Genomic DNA, 20,483 nt, shown 5'->3' with positions numbered 1-20,483 from the left:
ATGCTCTTGTAAAGGCAAAGGACAAACCTAGAGAAGTTTTAGGCTTTAATATAAAAAGTACAATAAAGAAGGTAAAATAATAAAAACAGGCAACACAGTAATTATATAAAAAAGAGAAACAGCAGAAAGGACCACGAGGCTGACGACCTGCAGAGGCTCTTCTGGTCCAATGAAGGTGGTAGAACAGGAGCGCACTCAGACGTGGTCGACCTCCACCATGTGAACGTCTCTCATTACGTCAGCCATATTTTCTTATATATTTACTCCTCATCTTAGATTTAAAAAAAAAAAACACCCAAGGCTCAAGGCGTAGAAGTAAAGTAGCATGTGGTCATCAGCAGCACCCGGCGCTGCAGAGCAGAACTCCGACAACCCTCTGTCCTGGAGACCACTCACAACTGCATTTAGACTTCTTTAACTAAAGACATAGCGAATCACCCTGAGGAGCTTCAATAATAACCAAAGGACTTCCTTACGTAGAGGTTTATTGTGACAGATGCCATACAGAAGATGCCATACAGATATACTCCAGCCTTTCTGGACTACACGCTAAACGTAGAAGCAAATCATGGTGGTGCGGAAAGGACCTGATGTCTCCTACAGCTTCACAACCCCCTGATCACTACTGAAATAGGGAAATTGAGTCACACGTTTTTCTCTGTTCCCCTAGAAGTGCCATAGACATGGGTGGGATCTCAGCTTAAGGCCCCAATCAGACGTCCGTAGGTCACGTATGAGCTCTGAAAGCGTTTTTCATGGATAGGACATGTACACGTTATAGCCTATAGGGCTGTATCCATGTTTTTTTGCAGACCGAGTGGTTCGGAAAAATCAGAGATCAAAATCACAACCAGCAGATGTATGGCACCAGCCCCGCAATGAGTATTTGGCGAGTTTTTCATAGATGTTCTTCGCCTCGTTGAAGTCTATGAGGAAAATCCACATACAAAACATATATTTACCGCAATAGGAACTGATAGGTTTTGGATTTCAGAATCACACCGCCAGTCAGTTTGTTCAGCGTAAAAAAAAAAATCACAGTGGGTGTGAGATGTAGAGAAATCCCATGTAGTTTGATGTTTATGTGCACGAAAATACACGGCGTCAAAAATGCACTAAATACTCATTGTGGGACAGGGGAGGCTGTGGTTCCTTCATTCTGGGGATTATAAATCCCAGCAGTCACAAAAGTAGCGGCATATCATATCCATATACCACCACATAATGAGATGGAAGTAACCCATTAATAATATAAAATATACAACTGGTGCAATTCACACATTAATATTTAATCTCAGCCTCAGCTTCTTATTGTAACAGAGGCTCCATCATACACATAGAAGATAACATGTAGGGGTTCAGTGAAGGAGGCGGTGAAGGTGTGTAAGTGTCTGATGGGGTCACACAGCTCATAGAAGGTCAGACACCCGGCCTCATGGTCTAAGAAGACTCCAAGTGTTGGACATGTTGGCTTTACACTGAGGGTTAATTCATCTGAGTTGTGCCATACATTATATTCTCCATCATACATACCCAAACACCAAGATTTATCATTATATCCAATACCAGACTGTTCTCCTTCCCTTTCTATACTGGGATAGGACAATCTGATGCCAAAAACACCTATCTGGTCCCACTCTACCTCCCAGTAATGTCGTCCTGAGGAGAGGACACATCTGCTTAACAACTGGGAGTAACTCACAAATCTTCTTGATGATTTCGGTCTGTTATGTTTTTCTCCTAAATATATTGCCATTTTCAGGTCTTCTGATATCTTCACACATCTATGAGCAGTGTCCATGACGCGCCCCCTGGGCCTGTGCTGTGCAGGGGGATACCCGGAGCCGGATCGCTGGGGATTGTAGTTCTCCGTGGCGGTGACCCGGTCCGCGCCCAGGGTGGTCAAACTAAGTGGCGGTTATTGGTATGATGGTATTAGTGTCCGACTACGCCACCCGTTGAATGCGGTTATGAAACCGCTGCTGCAGGGCAGACCGCTGAGGCCGGTGGTATAGGTGTGCAGCAATGTTGATATAACCCCCAACGGGGGAGGTATGGCCTCAGGGCAGCGGATGTGGATGATGTTGGGAGTGATGGTGTGGATGTCCCAGCACTAACGGTGCGACAAGGAAGCACGGAAACGCAAGGGTACAGTTCAGGGTCTTTACTGATGGTACAAGGCAAATTCCCCCGGGAGTACTGGCTAGTAGTTGGGGCCTGGTTAGTCTGCGAGTAAGCCGGAGTCCCCCTGGCCAGGTGGAGTTGTAGGCCTTCCCTTTAGTCTGTACCCTTCCTGGCTACCCTGCTTTCGGCGGTTACAAGTAGCCCACGTCCCTGGGTATACCGTGTGGTGCTCACCCGTATGGCTGGTGACCTGGGGCCTCCTGTTAGCCTCCGCTCCGGGATGGCGGTGCTGGTCCCTTCGTTGTGACTGAGCCTCCGGGCTTTTATGGCCAGAGGACCTGGAATCCCCTGCCGGATGGATTCTGCTGCTGGGTATATCTTAGTCCCCACAGCCTCGGACTCCTGTGTCCGGTTTTTGTACCTTCTCCCAGGGCGAGCTCTGCACAGCTCCAGCCCCTGGCGCTTCTCCTTGGCTCCTACAGAGCTCCTGATGTCTATCTGTCCCTGTTTCTGCGTGTCCAGACCAGACTCCGTCTCTGTCTGGAACTCCTCTCTCTAACCCTGCCTCAGCCCCAGTTTATATAGGGGAAGTTCTTCCCCTCCCAGGACTGGGCAGGAGGTGTGGCATGCTTAGGATTCCTGCCCAGGAGACCTCCCACCTGCTCACAGACGTAATACTGCTATTACTGTGGAAACCAGACCCCTGGGGTGCCACATTCCCCCCTAGTGAAATTTAGTACTCCCGGACTAAACATAACAGGGTATAAACAATAACAATTAAATACATGAGATGGTCACGGCGTGTCCGTAACCGGGAAGCAATAAGGGTGTCCATTTCACCAAAGAACAGGGAGCCGTAACCAGGTAGGGGTCTGTCCTGCCCCGAGTCTTTAACAGTCTGTAGTCCATTCCTGGGTTACGCTCCAAACATATTTACAACAGAGTTCCGGTTACTCACTGTCCATAACCTGTCAGTCCATATAAAGAAATCTGCAACTGAAAAACATAATTAGCAACGGCTACAACAAAACAGGTAACCATAAAATAGTTAAAGCAACTAGCCAACTTAGATTCTCCAACGTACGGGCATCTGGCCTCTGGTAACCCTAGTGGACCTACGGAGCTCACTAACTGGTCCTGCACTACAGGGTGTAGGAGGTGTTATGGGCAGGCTGGGCAGCTTTCTGCGCACTCTTTGGCTCACTAGGGGCACGGCAGGCTCACTACTATCAGAGGGTTGATCCTCCTGTACTGCTGGTGTGGACTCTTCTGCCTCTTGGGCCGGCTGCTCTTCCAGCTCTACTGGTTCTTCTGTAGGCACTTGCGGGGCTGGCTGGAGAAAGGTGAGGACGGGTACCACGTATACTTGTGTCCAAGACCGGGGGAAGTCTCCGAGTACAGTCCTGATCATTTCTTCCCTTTCCTCTGCGGGTTGAGGGTTTTCTTGATCTTCTTCAGGGCTTTGCAGCTGCTCGGGACACTTCTTCAGGTGGTCTCTGGAGACAACGGCTGTGGTTTCTTCTCCATCCTTACTGATCACGCAAATCTTTGGGCTCTCATGGCTTGATGGCAGTACGGTGTACGGGTCCTTCTCCCACTGGTCGTCCAACTTGTGGAGCCGTCTTTTCCTCTTCAAGACCTGCTCTCCAGGTACCAGGGGAACAGCGGGAGCATACTGATTATAAGCCCTCTCTTGCCTTTCTCTAGCTTGAGACAGACTTCGCTCCACGCTCTCCTGCACTTTCTGATACTGCTGCTGCCGCCCTGTATCCCAGTCTGCCTCTGGCGAGGTGTCCTCGGGCGTCAGGACTCCCATATCCAGGTCGATAGGCAGCTTACCAGGTCTCGCTCTCATTAGGTAAGCCGGGGTACAGTTGGTAGAACCTACAGGGATGTGGTTGTATAGGTCCACCAGATCAAGGCAGCTTCTCAGGCCACATACTGCGTTCTTCCAGGGGCAATGTTTTCAGGAGGTCTATCACCACCTGGTTCATCTTCTCGCAGAGTCCATTAGTTTGTGGGTGATAGGGCGTTGTTCTTATCTTCGTGCAGCCATACAGGTTGCAGAACTCCTGGAAGACTTCCGCTTCGAAGGCTGGCCCTTGGTCTGTCAGCACTTGGTCCGGGTACCCGTGTGGACGGCAGAAGTGCTGCTGGAAGGCTCTAGCCGCTGTTTGAGCCGTTAAGTCCTTAACCGGGACCACCACCAGGAACCGGGAGTAATGATCCACGATTGTGAGGGCGTAGACATACCCAGATCTGCTTGGAGCCAGTTTCACATGGTCCAGGGCTACCAGTTCCAGTGGCTGTCTGGTGATGATGGGCTGCAAGGGAGTCTTCTGGCTAGCACGGTCCTTTCTTCTCAGGTGGCACGGGCCACAGTCTCTGCACCACCTCTCGATGGCTCCTCTCATGCCTACCCAGTAGAACCGTTCACGCAACAAGAACTCCAGCTTCTTCCATCCGAAATGCCCTGCTCCGTTGTGGTATGCCTCCAGAACCATAGCCGAGTCTCGTCTTGGGACCACTACCTGCCAGGTCAACTCATGCGTTCGAGAGTTAACCATTCTCCAGCACAGCTTCTCCCTGTAGAGGAACAGCTTACTTTTCTCTTTCCACAGTTGCTTGGTCTCCTCTGGAGCATCTGGGTCAAGACGGGCATCGGCCTGGGTCAGCATTTCCTTCACCAAATGGACTGCGGGATCACTGTCTTGCGTCTCCGCCCAGTTGTAGTGGGGCAAGGGATTGAACGTCACGGAGCGCCTGTCCTTCACACGGTGGGAATACAGGGTAATCCTATGACGGTGGAACGCAGGGAGCTCAACTTCTTCCAGATCTTCTGGATCTTCCCCTACGTCCGGTAAGTTCGGCATTCTAGACAGGGCATCCGCGTTGGCATTTGATCGTCCTGCCCGGTATTTGATGGTGAATTCAAAGTTGGACAGGCGGGCCATCCATCTCTGTTCCAGGGCACCGAGCCTTGCAGTGTCCAGGTGTGTCAACGGGTTGTTATCCGTGTACACGGTGAATTTGGAGGAGGCAAGGTAATGCTTGAAACGTTCGGTCACTGCCCACACTACTGCCAGGAACTCCAGCTTGAATGAGCTATAATTCTCAGGGTTCCTCTCCGTGGGCCGTAGCTTTCGGCTGGCGTAAGCGATTACCCGTTCTTTCCCTTGCTGGATCTGGGACAGTACGTCTCCTAGCCCGATGTTGCTTGCGTCCGTGTGGAGGATAAAGGGCTGGCTGTAGTCTGGATATGCCAGGATTTCATCCCCCGTGAGGGCCATCTTCAGCTGGCAGAAGGACTCCTCTTCCAGCTTTTCCCACCTAAAGGGCGGCTTCTGGTTTTTGGCTTTCCGAGATTGACCTATCAGGAGGTCCTGCATAGGGGCTGCCATTTTGGTGAAACCGGGAATGAATCTTCGGTAGTAGCCTACCAACCCGAGGAACTGCCGCACTTCCTTTATGCTGGAGGGTCTTGGCCAGTCCTTAATCACAGTGAACTTATCAGGGTCGGGAGCCACTCCGTCAGCACTCACCACGTGTCCCAGGTACTGCACCTTTGGTTTCAGGAGGTGACACTTGGAGGGTTTCACCTTTAGGCCGTAATTCGCCAGAGCTTCGAACACTTCTGCCAGGTGTTTCAGGTGGTCCTCGTAGGTCTTGGAATAGACGATGACATCGTCCAGGTATAACAGGACCGTCTCGAAGTTCCGGTGTCCCAGACAGCATTCCATCAACCGTTGGAAGGTTCCGGGTGCGTTGCAGAGCCCGAACGGCATACAGTTAAATTCGCTGAGACCCATCGGGGTGGTGAATGCGGTCTTCTCCCGGTCCGCCTCTGCTACTGGAACCTGCCAGTACCCGCTAGTGAGATCCAAAGTAGAGAAGAAGTTAGCAGATTTTAATGCAGCTAAGGACTCTTCTATCCTTGGTAACGGGTACGCATCTTTGTGTGTGATACGGTTGACCTTCCTGTAGTCTACACACATTCTCATGGTGTTGTCTTTCTTTTTCACTAAGACTAGTGGAGCTGCCCAGGGGCTACAGCTGTCCCTGATTACCCCAGCCTCCTTCATGTCTCTAAGCATCCCCTTGGCGTGTTGGTAGTGTGCCGGGGGTACGGGTCGGTATCTCTCCTTTATGGGAGGATGGTCTCCCGTGGGGATGTGGTGTTCTACCCCCTTTACTCGCCCGAAGTCTAGCGGGTGTTTACTAAACACTCTCTCGTACTCTCGAACAACCCGATAGACTCCCTGTTTCTGGTGTGAGGGAGTGGAGTTGTGGCACCCCAGGGGTCTGGTTTCCACAGTAATAGCAGTATTACGTCTGTGAGCAGGTGGGAGGTCTCCTGGGCAGGAATCCTAAGCATGCCACACCTCCTGCCCAGTCCTGGGAGGGGAAGAACTTCCCCTACATAAACTGGGGCTGAGGCAGGGTTAGAGAGAGGAGTTCCAGACAGAGACGGAGTCTGGTCTGGACACGCAGAAACAGGGACAGATAGACATCAGGAGCTCTGTAGGAGCCAAGGAGAAGCGCCAGGGGCTGGAGCTGGGCAGAGCTCGCCCTGGGAGAAGGTACTAAAACCGGACACAGGAGTCCGAGGCTGTGGGGACTAAGATATACCCAGCAGCAGAATCCATCCGGCAGGGGATTCCAGGTCCTCTGGCCATAAAAGCCCGGAGGCTCAGTCACAACGAAGGGACCAGCACCGCCATCCCAGAGCGGAGGCTAACAGGAGGCCCCAGGTCACCAGCCATACGGGTGAGCACCACACGGTATACCCAGGGACGTGGGCTACTTGTAACCGCCGAAAGCAGGGTAGCCAGGAAGGGTACAGACTAACGGGAAGGCCTACAACTCCACCTGGCCAAGGGAACTCCGGCTTACTCGCAGACTAACCAGGCCCCAACTACTAGCCAGTACTCCCGGGGGAATTTGCCTTGTACCATCAGTAAAGACCCTGAACTGTACCCTCGCGTCTCCGTGCTTCCTTGTCGCACCATTAGTGCTGGGACATCCACACCATCACTCCCAACATCAACCTCATCCTCTGCCCTGAGGCCATACCCCTCCCGTTGGGGGTTATACCATCCACGCTGCACATCCGTACCAGCGGCCTCAGCGGACTGCCCTGCAGCGGCGGCTTCATAGCCGCATTCAACGGGTGGCGTAGTCGGACACTAATACCATCATACCAATAACTGCCACTTAGTTTGACCACCCTGGGCATGGACTGGGTCACCGCCACACGAAGACTACTACCCCCATTGGATCCGGCTCCGGGTATTCCCCGCGCGCACGCGCGCCACACTACAGCACTGGCCCAGGGGGTGAGTCAACTTTGGTGTAGTCGGCAGGATTACGTGCCCGCAACCACCGGGTACTGCGTGCCTGAAAAAGAGACTTTTATACTTACCTGTGGTGAAGTTTCCCGCCGTCCGGAGTCGTTTCCCGCCATCAGACGCCATCTTGGACCGTTTCCCGCCGTCTTCTGCCTTCTTCCCGCCATCCGCAGCTGCTTCCCGCCATCGGACGCCATCTTCGGGACGCCGCGCGGGAAGAAGAGGGGCGTGGACTCCGAAAGCCCGCGAGAACTGAAGCCCCGCCTCACGTCCGGACGTTGTGTAAGGTCCTGGAAGGAGCCCAGCAGACGCCGACGTCACAGGAGCGCGACGGAAGGTCCTCAACCCTGATGATCCACTGCGGAGCCGCGGCCTACGGAAGAGGATCATCGCAAGGTAGGCCACGGTCCACTAGGGGGGAGGAGGATGTCGGATACGGAGGAGAGCTTCACCGCCACAGCCGCCGCCAGCGCCACCGCTGCTGCGGTCATGCCTTTCACCATGCCCTATATCCCGGGGGCAGCCTGGCTACCCCAGTACTCAGGGGAGTCACATACCCTAAATGACTTCAGAGAAAGGCTGGATAGCCTCTTCCAGGTGTATCCCCTCACGAGGCGCAAAAAGTGAGCATCCTGGTGGCCCAATTAATCGGGGCAGCCCAAAGGGAGGTAAAGTCCTGGCCACCTGGGAGGAAGAGGACTGTCAGAGACATACTAACCCGGCTGAAAGACACATTTGACACCCGCACCTCAGCCGAAATAAAACTAAGATTTTATGGGTGCAAACAACGGGCACATGAGAGTATAAGAGACTATGCTCTAAACCTACAAGAGGCCCTGAGAGTCATTAAGCAGGCAGACCCTGACAGCGTGGGAAACGAAGACAAGCTGTTGACTGAACAATTTATAGAGGGTCTACATTGCAATGCCCACCGAACCCAGTTGCGGGCAATGGCCTTACAGGACCCTCATCTGGACTTTGCACAGTTCAAGGACAGAGCCATCCGGGTGCTCCGAGAACCGGCACCAGGTGGCGCTGTGACCCACAAACGCCCTGCTACCACTTACCACCAGGAGGCGGCGCCCTTGTCGGCAGGGCCTGTGGGAGCTGATGCGCAGGCTTTAAACAATGACCCGGCTACAGACCTGCACCATCAGGTCCAAGAGCAAACTAAAAGCGTTGCCGCGCTAACCCGAACTGTGCAGTCTTTACAGGTTTCTACTGCAGGGAAGATCGAGCTGGCATCCGGACCGGAGGACATCCCGTGGCGCCGACCAAGGAGGACCCCACCGGCCAGAGGAAGACCCAGCGATCGATACAACGAGGACGGACGACCTATTTGCCGCCGCTGCAATCAACCCGGACATGTGGCAAGGTACTGTCATTTAAACGGGCACAACCTGGGGTAGAGGGCCAACCCCCAGGCATAAGACCATCAGGCCCATCAAACTGGCGTGATAAATACGTAGGGGGACGTCCAATCTTGCCTGTGGTACTGGATGGCATTCCTATGAGTGCCCTACTAGACACTGGGTCACAGGTCACCACCATCCAGTACGTGCTCTTCAAGCAGTACTGGAATGATTCGGACATAACCCGCTACCCAGACGACGACCTGAGTATCATCGCCAGCAATGGTCAGCCCGTGCCGCAGGTGGGATTCAAGGAGGTGACCATTAAAATCGGTAAAGTCGAACTAGCGGCACAAGGACTGATTATAGTGGACATCGACCGTCATGAGAGTCACCCTAGAATCACCCTGGAAACCAATGTAATTGAAAATTGTCTTGCAGAGGTGATTCTCATTTTACAGCAGGTTGCCAAGAACGCCAGTTCCGGCCAGCAGCGTGTGCTCCAAAAAGAGATCCGGGCACTGATGAAGCGGCAACAGGTGGAACTATCTGGTGGTGAGATAGGTAGCGTGAGGATGTGTGACCCGTTCCCTATTGCCATGCCCCCAAAAAGTGAGATGATGATTTGGTGCCGGGCGGCTATTGGTCTAAGAGGTAGAGACTACCAAGCAATGGTAGAACCCGTCTACTCAGACAGTAGGCCCACCATTTTGACAGCACGGGGGGTGGTCGATGTACGCCATGGGAGGGTGCCCGTTCGCATCATAAATATCGGGGAGAGAGAAGTACACCTGCCCCGGTATGCCACGCTAGCCAAATTGTTCACCATAAACCAGAATTCTGTACAGGCCGTGGAACCCTTGCCTCCATCTCAACCAGAGGAAGGTAACGGCTCTAAGAAACCAATGGAGGACTGGTGTCAGCAATTACATCTGGGTACTGACTCCACTCCCTCACACCAGAAACAAGGAGTCTATCGGGTGGTTCAAGAGTACGAGAGAGTGTTTAGTAAACACCCGTTAGACTTCGGGCGAGTAAAGGGGGTAGAACACCACATCCCCACGGGAGACCATCCTCCCATAAAGGAGAGATACCGACCCGTACCCCCTGCACACTACCAAAACGCCAAGGGGATGCTTTGAGACATGAAGGAGGCTGGGGTAATCAGGGACAGCTGTAGCCCCTGGGCAGCTCCACTAGTCTTAGTGAAAAAGGAGGACAACACTATGAGAATGTGTGTAGACTACAGGAAGGTCAACCGTATCACACACAAAGATGCGTAAACGTTACCAAGGATAGAAGAGTCCTTAGCTGCATTAAAATCTGCTAACTTCTTCTCTACTTTGGATCTCACTAGCGGGTACTGGCAGGTTCCTGTAGCAGAGGCAGACCGGGAGAAGACCGCATTCACCACCCCGATGGGTCTCAGCGAATTTAACTGTATGCCGTTCGGGCTCTGCAACGCACCAGGAACCTTCCAACGGTTGATGGAATGCTGTCTGGGACACCGGAACTTCGAGACGGTCCTGTTATACCTGGACGATGTCATCGTCTATTCCAAGACCTACGAGGACCACCTGAAACACCTGGCAGAAGTGTTCGAAGCTCTGGCAAACTACGGCCTAAAGGTGAAACCCTCCAAGCGTCACCTCCTGAAACCAAAGGTGCAATACCTGGGACACGTGGTGAGTGCTGACGGAGTGGCTCCTGACCCTGATAAGATCACCGTGATTAAGGACTGGCCAAGACCCTCCAGCATAAAGGAAGTGCGGCAGTTCCTCGGGTTGGTAGGCTACTACCGAAGATTCATTCCCGGTTTCACCAAAATGGCAGCCCCTATGCAGGACCTCCTGATAGGTCAATCTCGAAAAGCCAAAAACCAGAAGCCGCCCTTCAGGTGGGAAAAGCTGGAAGAGGAGTCCTTTTGCCAGCTGAAGATGGCCCTCACGGGGGATGAAATCCTGGCATATCCAGACTACAGCCAGCCCTTCATCCTCCACACGGACGCAAGCAACATCGGGCTAGGAGCCGTGCTGTCCCAGATCCAGCAAGGAAAAGAACGGGTAATCGCTTACGCTAGCCGAAAGCTACGACCCACCGAGAGGAACCCTGAGAATTATAGCTCATTCAAGCTGTAGTTCCTGGCAGTAGTGTGGGCAGTGACCGAACGTTTCAAGCATTACCTTGCCTCCTCCAAATTCATCGTGTACACGGATAACAACCCGTTGACACACCTGGACACTGCAAGGCTCGGTGCTCTGGAACAGAGATGGATGGCTCGCCTGTCCAACTTTGAATTCACCATCAAATACCGGGCAGGACGCTCCAATGCCAACGCGGATGCCCTGTCTAGAATGCCGAACTTACCGGATGTAGGGGAAGATCCAGAAGATCTGGAAGAAGTTGAGCTCCCTGCGTTCCACCGTCATGGGATTACCCTGTATTCCCACCGTGTGAAGGACAGGCGCTCCGTGACGTTCAATCCCTTGCCCCACTACAACTGGGCGGAGACGCAAGACAGTGATCCCGCAGTCCGTCTGGTGAAGGAAATGCTGACCCAAGCCGATGCCAGTCTGGACCCAGACGCCCCAGAGGAGACTAAGCAACTGTGGAAGGAGAAAAGTAGGCTGTTCCTCTACAGGGAGAAGTTGTGCCGGAGAATGGTTAACTCTCGAACACATGAGTTGACCTGGCAGGTAGTGGTCCCCAGACGAGACGCGGCTATGATTCTGGAGGCGTACCACAACGGAGCAGGACATTTCGGGTGGAAGAAGCTGGAGTTCTTGTTGCGTGAACGGTTCTACTGGGTAGGCATGAGAGGAGCCATCGAGAGGTGGTGCAGAGACTGTGGACCGTGCCACCTAAGAAGGAAGGACCGTGCCAGCCAGAAGACTCCCTTGCAGCCCATCATCACCCGACAGCCACTGGAACTGGTAGCCCTGGACCATGTGAAACTGGCTACAAGCAGATCTGGGTATGTCTACGCCCTCACAATCGTAGATCATTACTCCCGGTTCCTGGTGGTGGTCCCGGTCAAGGACTTAACGGCTCAAACAGCAGCTAGAGCCTTCCAGCAGCACTTCTGCCGTCCACACGGGTACCCGGACCAAGTGCTGACAGACCAAGGGCCAGCCTTCGAAGCGGAAGTCTTCCAGGAGTTCTGCAACCTGTATGGCTGCACGAAGATAAGAACAACGCCCTATCACCCACAAACTAATGGACTCTGCGAGAAGATGAACCAGGTGGTGATAGACCTCCTGAAAACATTGCCCCTGGAAGAACGCAGTATGTGGCCTGAGAAGCTGCCTGATCTGGTGGACCTATACAACCACATCCCTGTAGGTTCTACCAACTGTACCCCGGCTTACCTAATGAGAGCGAGACCTGGTAAGCTGCCTATCGACCTGGATATGGGAGTCCTGACGCCCGAGGACACCTCGCCAGAGGCAGACTGGGATACAGGGCGGCAGCAGCAGTATCAGAAAGTGCAGGAGAGCGTGGAGCGAAGTCTGTCTCAAGCTAGAGAAAGGCAAGAGAGGGCTTATAATCAGTATGCTCCCGCTGTTCCCCTGGTACCTGGAGAGCAGGTCTTGAAGAGGAAAAGACGGCTCCACAAGTTGGACGACCAGTGGGAGAAGGACCCGTACACCGTACTGCCATCAAGCCATGAGAGCCCAAAGATTTGTGTGATCAGTAAGGATGGAGGAGAAACCACAGCCGTTGTCTCCAGAGACCACCTGAAGAAGTGTCCCGAGCAGCTGCAAAACCCTGAAGAAGAAGATCAAGAAAACCCTCGACCCGCAGAGGAAAGGGAAGAAATGATCAGGACTGTACTCGGAGACTTCCCCCGGTCTTGGACACAAGTAAACGGTGCTGTCGAGGTACCCGTCCTCACCTTTCTCCAACCAGCCCCGCAAGTGCCTACAGAGGAACCGGAAGAGCTGGAAGAGCAGCCGGCCCAAGAGGCAGAAGAGTCCACACCAGCAGTACAGGAGGATCAACCCTCTGCTAGTAGTGAGCCTGCCGTGCCCCTAGTGAGCCAAAGAGTGCGCAGAAAGCTGCCCAGCTTGCCCATAACACCTCCTACACCCTGTAGTGCAGGACCAGTGAGTGAGCTCCGTAGGTCCACTAGGGTTACCAGAGGCCAGATGCCCGTACGTTGGAGAATCTAAGTTGGCTAGTTGCTTTAACTATTTTATGTTTACCTGTTTTGTTGTAGCCGTTGCTAATTATGTTTTTCAGTTACAGATTTCTTTATATGGACTGACAGGTTATGGACAGTGAGTAACCGGAACTCTGTTGTAAATATGTTTGGAGCGTAACCCAGGAATGGACTAAAGACTGTTAAAGACTCGGGGCAGGACAGACCCCTAACCTGGTTACGGCTCCATGTTCTTTGGTGAAATGGACACCCTTATTGCTTCCCGGTTACGGACACGCCGTGATCATCTCATGTATTTAATTGTTATTGTTTATACCCTGTTATGTTTTCAAAAAAAAAATATGTTTAGTCCGGGAGTACTAAATTTCACTAGGGGGGAACATGGCACCCCAGGGGTCTGGTTTCCACAGTAATAGCAGTATTACGTCTGTGAGCAGGTGGGAGGTCTCCTGGGCAGGAATCCTAAGCATGCCACACCTCCTGCCCAGTCCTGGGAGGGGAAGAACTTCCCCTACATAAACTGGGGCTGAGGCAGGGTTAGAGAGAGGAGTTCCAGACAGAGACGGAGTCTGGTCTGGACACGCAGAAACAGGGACAGATAGACATCAGGAGCTCTGTAGGAGCCAAGGAGAAGCGCCAGGGGCTGGAGCTGGGCAGAGCTCGCCCTGGGAGAAGGTACTAAAACCGGACACAGGAGTCCGAGGCTGTGGGGACTAAGATATACCCAGCAGCAGAATCCATCCGGCAGGGGATTCCAGGTCCTCTGGCCATAAAAGCCCGGAGGCTCAGTCACAACGAAGGGACCAGCACCGCTATCCCAGAGCGGAGGCTAACAGGAGGCCCCAGGTCACCAGCCATACGGGTGACCACCACACGGTATACCCAGGGACGTGGGCTACTTGTAACCGCCGAAAGCAGGGTAGCCAGGAAGGGTACAGACTAACGGGAAGGCCTACAACTCCACCTGGCCAGGGGAACTCCGGCTTACTCGCAGACTAACCAGGCCCCAACTACTAGCCAGTACTCCCGGGGGAATTTGCCTTGTACCATCAGTAAAGACCCTGAACTGTACCCTCGCGTCTCCGTGCTTCCTTGTCGCACCATTAGTGCTGGGACATCCACACCATCACTCCCAACATCAACCTCATCCTCTGCCCTGAGGCCATACCCCTCCCGTTGGGGGTTATACCATCCACGCTGCACATCCGTACCACCGGCCTCAGCGGACTGCCCTGCAGCGGCGGCTTCATAGCCGCATTCAACGGGTGGCGTAGTCGGACACTAATACCATCATACCAATAACTGTCACTTAGTTTGACCACCCTGGGCACGGACTGGGTCACCGCCACACGAAGACTACTACCCCCATCGGATCCGGCTCCGGGTATTCCCCGCGCGCACGCGCGCCGCACTACAGCACTGGCCCAGGGGGTGAGTCAGAGTCAGTACCCAAGTGCAGTTGCTGACACCAGTCCTCCATTGGTTTCTTAGAGCCGTTACCTTCCTCTGGTTGAGATGGAGGCAAGGGTTCCACGGCCTGTACAGAGTTCTGGTTATGGTGAACAATTTGGCTAGCGTGGCATACCGGGGCAGGTGTACTTCTCTCTCCCCGATATTTATGATGCGAACGGGCACCCTCCCATGGCGTACATCGACCACCCCCCGTGCTGTCAAAATGGTGGGCCTACTGTCTGAGTAGACGGGTTCTACCATTGCTTGGTAGTCTCTACCTCTTAGACCAATAGCTGCCCGGCACCAAATCATCATCTCACTTTTTGGGGGCATGGCAATAGGGAACGGGTCACACATTCTCACGCTACCTATCTCACCACCAGATAGTTCCACCTGTTGCCGCTTCATCAGTGCCCGGATCTCTTTTTGGAGCACACGCTGCTGGCCGGAACTGGCGTTCTTGGCAACCTGCTGTAAAATGAGAATCACCTCTGCAAGACAATTTTCAATCACATTAGTTCCCAAGGTTATTCTAGGGTGACTCTCATGACGGTCTATGTCCACTATTATCAGTCCTTGTGCCGCCAGTTCGACTTTACCGATCTTAATGGTCACCTCTTTGAATCCCACCTGCGGCACGGGCTGACCATTGCTGGCGATGATACTCAGGTCGTCATCTGGGTAGCGGGTTATGTCCGAGTCATTCCAGTACTGCTTGAAGAGCACGTACGGGATGGTGGTGACCTGTGACCCGGTGTCTAGTAGGGCACTCATAGGAATGCCATCCAGTACCACAGGCAAGATTGGACGTCCCCCTACGTATTTATCACGCCAGTTTGATGGGCCTGATGGTCTTATGCCTGGGGGTTGGCCCTCTACCCCAGGTTGTGCCCGTTTAAATGACAGTACCTTGCCACATGTCCGGGTTGATTGCAGCGGCGGCAGATGGGTCGTCCGTCCTCGTTGTATCTGTCGCTGGGTCTTCCTCTGGCCGGTGGGGTCCTCCTCAGTCGGCGCCATTGGACGTCCTCCGGTCCGGAGGCCAGCTGGATCTTTCCTGGAGAAGAGACCTGTAAAGACTGCACAGTTCTGGTTAGCGCGGCAACGCTCTTAGTCAGCTCTTGGACCTGATGGTGCAGGTCTGTAGACGGGTCACTGTTTAAAGCCTGCGCATCAGCTCCCACAGGCCCTGCAGACAAGGGCGCCGTCTCCTGATGGTAAGTGGTAGCAGGGCGCCTGTGGGTCACAGCGCCACCTGGTGCCGGTTCTCGGAGCACCCGGATGGCTCTGCCCTTGAACTGTGCAAAGTCCAGGTCAGGGTCCTGTAAGGCCATTGCCCGCAACTGGGTTCGGTGGGCATTGCACAGTAGACCCTCAATAAATTGTTCAGTCAACAGCTTATCTTCATTTCCCACGCTGTCAGGGTCTGCCTGCTTAATGGCTCTCAGGGCCTCTTGTAGGTTTAGGGCATAGTCTCTTATACTCTCATGTGCCCGCTGTTTACACCCGTAAAATCTGAGCTTTATTTCGGCTGAGGTGCGGGTATCAAATGTGTCTTTCAGCCGAGCTAGTATTTCTCTGACAGTCCTCTTCCTCCCAGGTGACCAGGACTTTACCTCCCTTTGGGCTGCCCCGATTAACTGGGCCACCAGGATGCTCACTTTTTGCTCTTCTGTGAGGGGGTGCACCTGGAAGAGGCTATCCAGTCTCTCTCTAAAGTCATTTAGAGTATGTGACTCCCCTGAGTACTGGGGTAGCCAGGTTGCCCCCGGGATATAGGGCATGGTGAATGGCATGACTGCTGCAGCGATTGCGCTGGCGGTGGCAGTGGAGCTCCCCTCGGTATCCGGCATCCTCCTCCCCCCTAGTGGACCGTGGCCTACCTTGCGATGCTCTTCTTCCGTAGGCCGCGGCTCCGCAGTCGATCGCCGGGGTTGATGACCTGGCGTCGCACTCCGATGACGTCAGCGTCGCTCTTCCTCCCTTCCAGGACCTTGCGCAGCGTCAGAGCGTGGGGCGGAGCTTTGGATGTCGCGCGCTTTCGGCGTCCACGCCCCTCTTCTTCCCGTGCGGCGTCCCGAAGATGGCGTCCGAAGGCGGGAAGCAGCTGCGGATGGCGGGAAGAAGGCAGAAGACGGCGGGAAACGGTCCAAGATGGCGTCTGAGGCGGGAATCGGCTCCGGATGGCGGGAAACGACTCAGGACGGCGGGAAACTTCACCACAGGTAAGTATAAAAGTCTCTTTTTCAGGCACGCAGTACCCGGTGGTTGCGGGCACGAAATCCTGCCGACTACGCCAAAGTTGACGCGCCCCCTGGGCCTGTGCTGTGCAGGGGGATACCCGGAGCCGGATCGCTGGGGATTGTAGTTCTCCGTGGCGGTGACCCGGTCCGCGCCCAGGGTGGTCAAACTAAGTGGCGGTTATTGGTATGATGGTATTAGTGTCCGACTACGCCACCCGTTGAATGCGGTTATGAAACCGCCGCTGCAGGGCAGACCGCTGAGGCCGGTGGTATAGGTGTGCAGCAATGTTGATATAACCCCCAACGGGAGAGGTATGGCCTCAGGGCAGTGGATGTGGATGATGTTGGGAGTGATGGTGTGGATGTCCCAGCACTAACGGTGCGACAAGGAAGCACGGAAACGCGAGGGTACAGTTCAGGGTCTTTACTGATGGTACAAGGCAAATTCCCCCGGGAGTACTGGCTAGTAGTTGGGGCCTGGTTAGTCTGCGAGTAAGCCGGAGTCCCCCTGGCCAGGTGGAGTTGTAGGCCTTCCCGTTAGTCTGTACCCTTCCTGGCTACCCTGCTTTTGGCGGTTACAAGTAGCCCACGTCCCTGGGTATACCGTGTGGTGCTCACCCGTATGGCTGGTGACCTGGGGCCTCCTGTTAGCCTCCGCTCCGGGATGGCGGTGCTGGTCCCTTCGTTGTGACTGAGCCTCCGGGCTTTTATGGCCAGAGGACCTGGAATCCCCTGCCGGATGGATTCTGCTGCTGGGTATATCTTAGTCCCCACAGCCTCGGACTCCTGTGTCCGGTTTTTGTACCTTCTCCCAGGGCGAGCTCTGCACAGCTCCAGCCCCTGGCGCTTCTCCTTGGCTCCTACAGAGCTCCTGATGTCTATCTGTCCCTGTTTCTGCGTGTCCAGACCAGACTCCGTCTCTGTCTGGAACTCCTCTCTCTAACCCTGCCTCAGCCCCAGTTTATATAGGGGAAGTTCTTCCCCTCCCAGGACTGGGCAGGAGGTGTGGCATGCTTAGGATTCCTGCCCAGGAGACCTCCCACCTGCTCACAGACGTAATACTGCTATTACTGTGGAAACCAGACCCCTGGGGTGCCACATCCACATCCAGCAATATGTCTGGGACATGGACCCTGAGCTCTGATGTTACATTGGTGCCAATATCCCTCATAGATCGGTGTAAGGTCAGTGAGATCAGAACCTCATCCAGATCCTCCTCAGAACTGACCTCTCCACCATCTCCCCCTGTGTCCTCATCACCTCCATGACTACACACTGTAATGTCACTTTCTTGTAAGAGCCTTATTGGGTCGGTGACACGACACATCTCCTCCATGTGATGCATCTTCCTGGACAGCTCGTCCTCCTGTATTTCCAACTTCTTAATCAGATGAGATATCTGGGACACAATCTTCTCCTCCTGCCTGGAGACCTCGCTCAGCGCTTTCTTTTCTACCTTTTCCAGTTGCTTCTTAATGTCCATGAATGTCTTACTGAGGTTCTTCCTCTTATCGGAGGCTTTCTCCTGGGTCTTCCTCTTACGATCCTGAAGATTCTGGACTCTTGTATCAATTTCTGCTTTTTGGGGATTTAGTTTATCCAGATATTCCCTCAGTTTCTCCTTCTTCTTCTCAGAAGCCTCATCCAGAAGCTCCACCTGGTGTCCTCGGTGTTCACCAACCAGACAGCAAGACACACACAGACAAGCCGCGTCCTGCGGGCAGTAATACTCCAGAACCTTCTTGTGGAGGGAACATTTTTTGTAACCTAATGAGCCGGTGGGTTCTGTTAATATATGATCTAATTCCTTGTTGTGGGCTGTTAGGTGGTCGTCACATAGAGAGCTCTCACAGTGCAGGCACGTTCTTACAGCCGGGACAAGAGACTTTGTACAGTAAGTACAGAAGATTCTGATCTCCTTCATGTCAGGCTGAGTAGATGAGAAACGCTCCACTATGTTCCTCAGCTTCCGGTTCTTCTCCAGGGCCGGACGCTCCGGATATTCTGCTCTGCAGTCAGGACAGGAATACCCTCCAGCCGCCTCCTGGGCATCCAGCACACTCACAATACACGAGCGGCAGAAGTTGTGTCCACATCTCAGGGATACGGGATCTGTATAGAGGCTCAGGCAGATGGAGCAGTTCAGCTCGTCCCTCAGCTCAGCAGACGCCATTGTAGCGGGAAAGAGCAGGAACCGAAAGTGAAAAAGTTTCCTTACACAAGAAGGGCGGAGGTTTCTGAGAAAAAACTATTAACCTCTGCAGCTCAGATAATGAGAAAGAAAGTGATTTACAGGTTCTGGGGATGGATGAGAATTGTAGTAGTTGTAGTGGCGCCATATGTTATAGTATAGAAAAGTCACTACGAAAACAAGGAAGGAAGAGGAAGCAGACAATTCACAAAATTTCTGTTGATAAAAAATGTAATCGCTTTCAAATGTTGTGCGCGGACTTAAACCCTCTTAATTCATGTCATAAAGCACCGACTACTGCAGGTGACTTTAGTGGTTAATTGATTTTGGTATCTTTTTTCAACAATGTCTATCTGAAACCATCAGCTCAGAAAGGCTGCCGGTGCTTGGCCGTCCATCTGTAGCGGCCACCGCAGGGTACTGCACATCCGCCTCCTAGTCAACTGAATGGGAGGCGGATGTGCAGTAACAAGCGGCGGCCACTACAACTTGACGGCCAAGCACCGCAAGTAAGGACTTCCGGCCAGTGGCCGCCACCGCCGGCACCGATATCAGCTGATCGGTGGAGGTGGCGCGTTCGGAACTCAGGCCGATCATACATTGATTCCCTATCATATGGATAGGGCATCAATGTGAAAGTAGTGGACAACCCCTTTAAATCCAGAGATCAGTCCTGGTTGTCCCGAATTGATACAGTTTTTAATTGAGAGTTCAGTCAGATTAACTCCACTGGAGGAGCTTTTGAAACTCAAAATACCATCAATTTCTTTTTCAAAAAGCGAATGAAAATACGGTGGAATGAGGCGTCTTTGGAGAATTATTTAGCAAAGAACCTCATTCCCCGAGGTCTCCGTGTAAAAATCAAGAAGGGGGCTGGAAGCAAGGGAAACTAGAAGGAAGCCCCACATGACTGGGATTGGCCAGGAGGGTGCAATTTTTTAAACAATGAGATCCGGATTGGGTATAAGTGTGGAGGGGGGGGAGTATATTAGGGAAAAAGTGCAGGAAATAGTCAGTCCGGCAGGGGAGTCATAAGAGAAAGATGAGAAAGTGCACCGAGTAAGAAAAATTTCCAACTTACCAATTGTTTCGGATACTGACCGAGCGCTGTGAAGACGGTTGACTCCCTGATCACCAGGCTCATGGATGCTGCGAGATCCAGGCGTGGAGGGTGGCTAGAGTCTCAGCTGTCTGAATTTCTGGGGAATGCCATGTCAGAAGAATTGCCGTCGGGATCAGGTAAAAGCACCAGAAGAACGCGGCCCCCTGAGACGCTTTCGCCAGAGATTGCCAGCACGTGCAGCAGGCGCAGGCTGCGGAGCCTCTCAGGGGACCCTGCGTCTGGTGAGCATGGCATCGGAATCCCCCGCCGTCGTGCCCGCCATGGCAGGAATCTGTCCAGCCGGCCTGCAGGCGCTGCCATCAGCGTGTCGCGGTCCGCGACAGAAGTTACACCCCCGACGGAAGTGCGGCTTGCTCTGACGGTGCGCCGCAGTAACAGAGCCCGGGCCGCGCCGAAAGCAAAGCCCGCGCTACAGGCGCGTCATCATCCGGGAGGCTGGGCCTGCGTCATCGCTGGCGCCGGCAGTATGCGACAGGGCCGCATAGGAA

At 53.5% G+C, this 20,483-nt stretch overlaps 1 protein-coding gene across 1 annotated transcript; it reads right to left on the bottom strand.

Annotated features, from left to right (window-relative positions):
- Positions 1–1,300: 1,300 nt before the first annotated feature.
- LOC141161239 (E3 ubiquitin/ISG15 ligase TRIM25-like) lies at positions 1,301–18,877 on the bottom strand. The gene is made up of 2 exons (XM_073646018.1): positions 17,753–18,877; positions 1,301–1,767 (listed from the first exon to the last, which is right to left on the bottom strand). Exons 1-2 carry the CDS (start codon positions 18,852–18,854, stop codon positions 1,301–1,303), a joined length of 1,569 nt encoding a protein of 522 aa, XP_073502119.1. The 5' UTR covers positions 18,855–18,877.
- Positions 18,878–20,483: the final 1,606 nt, after the last annotated feature.

The sequence above is a fragment of the Phyllobates terribilis genome, unplaced genomic scaffold, assembly GCF_046119375.1.
Source record: "Phyllobates terribilis strain yellow unplaced genomic scaffold, ASM4611937v1 Scaffold_9__5_contigs__length_417890890, whole genome shotgun sequence".
Classification (NCBI taxonomy): Eukaryota; Metazoa; Chordata; class Amphibia; order Anura; family Dendrobatidae; genus Phyllobates; species Phyllobates terribilis.
This window is presented reverse-complemented; position numbering and strand designations above follow the sequence as displayed.

What these genes read in the sequence shown, in the direction of transcription:
- LOC141161239 (XM_073646018.1), bottom strand. Translation starts at nt 18,854, where the DNA reads ATGGCGTCTGCTGAGCTGAGGGACGAGCTGAACTGCTCCATCTGCCTG. An exon ending in CCAGGGGTCTGGTTTCCACA is followed by an intron (nt 1,768 to 17,752) that starts GTAATAGCAGTA and finishes TGAAGATATCAG; the next exon opens with AAGACCTGAAAATGGCAATA.